At 43.1% G+C, this 3683-nt stretch overlaps 1 protein-coding gene across 1 annotated transcript in view; it reads left to right on the forward strand.

Annotated features, from left to right (window-relative positions):
* The first annotated feature begins 434 nt into the window (after window positions 1-434).
* Window positions 435-3683, forward strand: part of PCDH8 (protocadherin 8) — an 8044-nt gene continuing 4795 nt past the window's right edge. Inside the window, exon 1 of the mRNA XM_053704939.1 lies at window positions 435-2991. Within this exon, the coding sequence (XP_053560914.1) occupies window positions 562-2991 (2430 nt within the window). The 5' untranslated portion in view covers window positions 435-561. The remainder of the gene's footprint in view (window positions 2992-3683) is intronic.

The raw sequence follows: 3683 nt of genomic DNA on the forward strand, positions 1-3683 counted from the left end.
TGGAACAGAAGACATCTGACTATGCGAGCAGTAGTCAGACTATTAGATATTTATACATTAGACACCTGTTCCCCAGTGGGTTTGATCATCTAAAATCTAACAAAACCTCTCCATGAATCTTTAAAAAAAAATGTAAATTAACAACATAAATTCAAGCTGGACACTAAAGGGTTATTCTTCCCTTTGTTTCCAATTTTAATAATAACATTATGGGTTACAAAATAAACAAACAGTACATTGCATACATCGTTTTTATTTGAGCAATGAAATAGTTAAATGAGTGCCATTGGAAGGATTCAGGAGGATTGTGTCAAAGATACTTCTGTGATTGGCTGCTCTCTGTAATCATTTACATGTCTGAGCTTATAAAACCCAAGGAGGAGTCACCAGCCCGTTTTAGAAGTACAGACATTTCAGGGGGAGAAGCAGTGATACTTTGGTTTGCAGACCTCATTCACTAAAGCTGTACATGTAGCTGCTATGCATACACTGAAATCTGCAACCTCATAGACATAATACAAATTATTGTTTCTCAGCTTTTGATAGACTCTTTTATTTAAAATGTTTTCTAAAGAAAGGAAATGTTTTCTATGGGTTTCTCCTTTGACCCTATATTGTTTTTACATATTGGTATCAATCTCTACCTGCAAGACTATGCGTTACAGGACTTATGAAGAGGACGAACCTGGAACTGTTATAGGGACATTAGCAGAAGATTTGCACCTCACCATACCTGGAGATGGAAGTTTCCGTCTTATGAAGCAGTTTAACAGCTCCCTTATTCGTGTCCGGGAGACTGATGGACAGCTTAGCATTGGAGAAAGGATAGACCGGGAGCAGATTTGCAAACAGACGCTCCAATGCATCCTTGCCCTGGATGTTGTCAGCTTTTCCAAGGAGCAATTCAAGCTAATTCATGTGGAGGTTGAGGTGAAAGACATCAACGATAACAGCCCTCGTTTCCCCAGCGCTGAGATACCTGTAGATGTGTCTGAAAGTGCGTCCGTGGGCACTAGGATTCCATTAGAAATTGCAGTGGATGAAGATGTTGGATCAAACTCTATTCAGAGCTTCCAAATTTCAGTTAATAGTCATTTCAGCATTGATGTGCAGACCAGGGCAGACGGTGTGAAATACGCAGACTTGGTGCTAATGAAAGAACTAGACAGGGAGACACAGTCCTCCTACACCTTGGAACTTGTGGCAATGGACGGGGGAAGTCCATCCCGCACTGGAAGTGCAGTGGTTAAGGTCAAAGTCCTGGACTTTAATGACAACAGTCCAGTGTTTGAGCGCAGCGCTGTTACAGTGGACCTTATGGAAGATGCCCCTGTAGGATACCTCTTACTGGACCTCAATGCAGTTGACCTCGATGAAGGTGTAAATGGAGAAATTGTTTATAGTTTCAGCCCTCAGGTTTCACAAGAGGTTCGCCAGTTGTTTAAAATTGATCCAAAATCAGGGCGCCTAACTCTTGAAGGTCAAGTTGACTTTGAAACCAAACAAACCTATGAGTTTGATGTACAGGCGCAGGACTTGGGTCCAAACCCTTTAACTGCTACCTGTAAAATAATTGTGCACATCATAGATGTAAATGACAATGCCCCGGACATCACCATCACCCCACTGACATCAATCAGCTCAGGAGTAGCCTACATCACCGAAGCAGCCGCTAGGGACAGCTTTGTAGCTCTGATCAGCACCACGGACAGAGACTCTGGGCACAATGGGCAAGTTCACTGCACGCTCTACGGACACGAGCACTTCAAGCTGCAGCAGGCGTATGAGGACAGCTTTATGATAGTCACCACCTCAGCTTTAGACAGAGAGAGGATAGCAGAGTACAACCTGACTGTAGTTGCTGAAGATCTGGGCTCTCCTCCATTTAAAACAGTGAAGCATTATACAATCAGGGTTAGTGATGAGAATGACAATGCCCCGGTTTTTGCCAGACCCCTTTATGAAGTGTCAGTGCCTGAAAACAAAGCACCTGGTACATACATTACTACCGTGGTGGCCAGAGACCCCGATTTGGGGCACAACGGAAAAGTAATTTACAGACTGATCGATACAGATGTCATGGGTGCCCCTCTATCCACATACGTCTCTCTAAACCCTGCTACTGGGGCTATTTATGCGCTAAGAACTTTCAATTATGAGATATTAAAGCAGCTTGACCTGAGAATACAGGCAAGCGACGGGGGCTCCCCCCAACTCACCAGCAGCGCTATCATCAAGGTGAAGGTGGACGATCAAAACGATAATGCTCCTGTTATTATCCATCCCTCTCTTTCCAATGGATCGGCAGAAGTTGGAGTCCCCTCCAGAGCACCGCATGGCTACCTGGTCATTCAGATAAAAGCCAGAGATGCAGACGAAGGGGTTAATGCTGAGCTCACTTTTAGCATTTCGGAAGAAGGAAGAAACCTTTTTACTATCAACAAACAAACTGGAGAGGTTTTCCTGACTGCTGATATCAGTGAACAGCTGGGACAGGTCTTCAAGGCTGTAGTCACTGTCACTGATGGTGGACTACCAACCCTTTCCGCAACGGCCACTATCAATTTCTTGGTCACCGCTGCCACCCCGCCACTAAACCACGAAGTCATGCAGCCAAGTTCTGGGGAGGAGAAAGTTTCCCACTGGGATATCCCCTTGATCGTTATCATTGTTCTGGCCGGCAGCTGTACACTGCTCCTAGCGGCCATCATCACTATTGCAACCACCTGCAACAAGCGGAGGAAGGAGAACGGTCTGAAGGCGGACAGCAAGAACCAGATAGACATATCTGAGCTGGAGAAAGCAGAGCAGGAAGATGACGAGCTCATCGACAGCCAGAAGGGGAACCTGTTTGATGCTAGACCCTTCCCTCCCACGGCACCTTTTACTGGAACAGAAGTTGCAGCCACCACCGAGGTGCCCAGCACAGAGGAACCGTTCGGGGGCAGCCTGTATGATACACAGAAGAGGCTGCGGACGACTAACAGCGAGGTAAGATCGCTGCAAATGCACAGATGCAGACCTGGAAACAAAATGCTCCTGTTGTTGTGTTTGGTTGTGTGTATTTGTGTATGTGTGGCTGTATATGTATACGTGTGTGTATGTAAAGGTGTGTGTATGTGTATATGTGTATGTGTAGTGTATGTGTATATATGTATGTATATATGTGTATGTGTGGGCTGTATTTGTATGTGTATATGTGTATGTGTATATATGTATGTATATATGTGTATGTGTGGCTGTATATGTATACGTGTGTGTATGTAAAGGTGTGTGTATGTGTATATGTGTATGTGTAGTGTATGTGTATATATGTATGTATATATGTGTATGTGTGGGCTGTATTTGTATGTGTATATGTGTAATACTGTGTATGTGTATATATGTATGTATATATGTGTATGTGTGGGCTGTATTTGTATGTGTATATGTGTATGTGTATATATGTATGTATATATGTGTATGTGTGGGCTGTATTTGTATGTGTATATGTGTATGTGTATATATGTATGTATATGTGTATGTGTGGGCTGTATTTGTATGTGTATATGTGTATGTGTATATATGTATGTATATATGTGTATGTGTGGCTGTATATGTATACGTGTGTGTATGTAAAGGTGTGTGTATGTGTATATGTGTATGTGTAGTGTATGTGTATATATGTATGTATATATGTGTAT

The sequence above is a fragment of the Bombina bombina genome, chromosome 3 (genome assembly GCF_027579735.1).
Source record: "Bombina bombina isolate aBomBom1 chromosome 3, aBomBom1.pri, whole genome shotgun sequence".
NCBI lineage: Eukaryota > Metazoa > Chordata > Amphibia > Anura > Bombinatoridae > Bombina > Bombina bombina.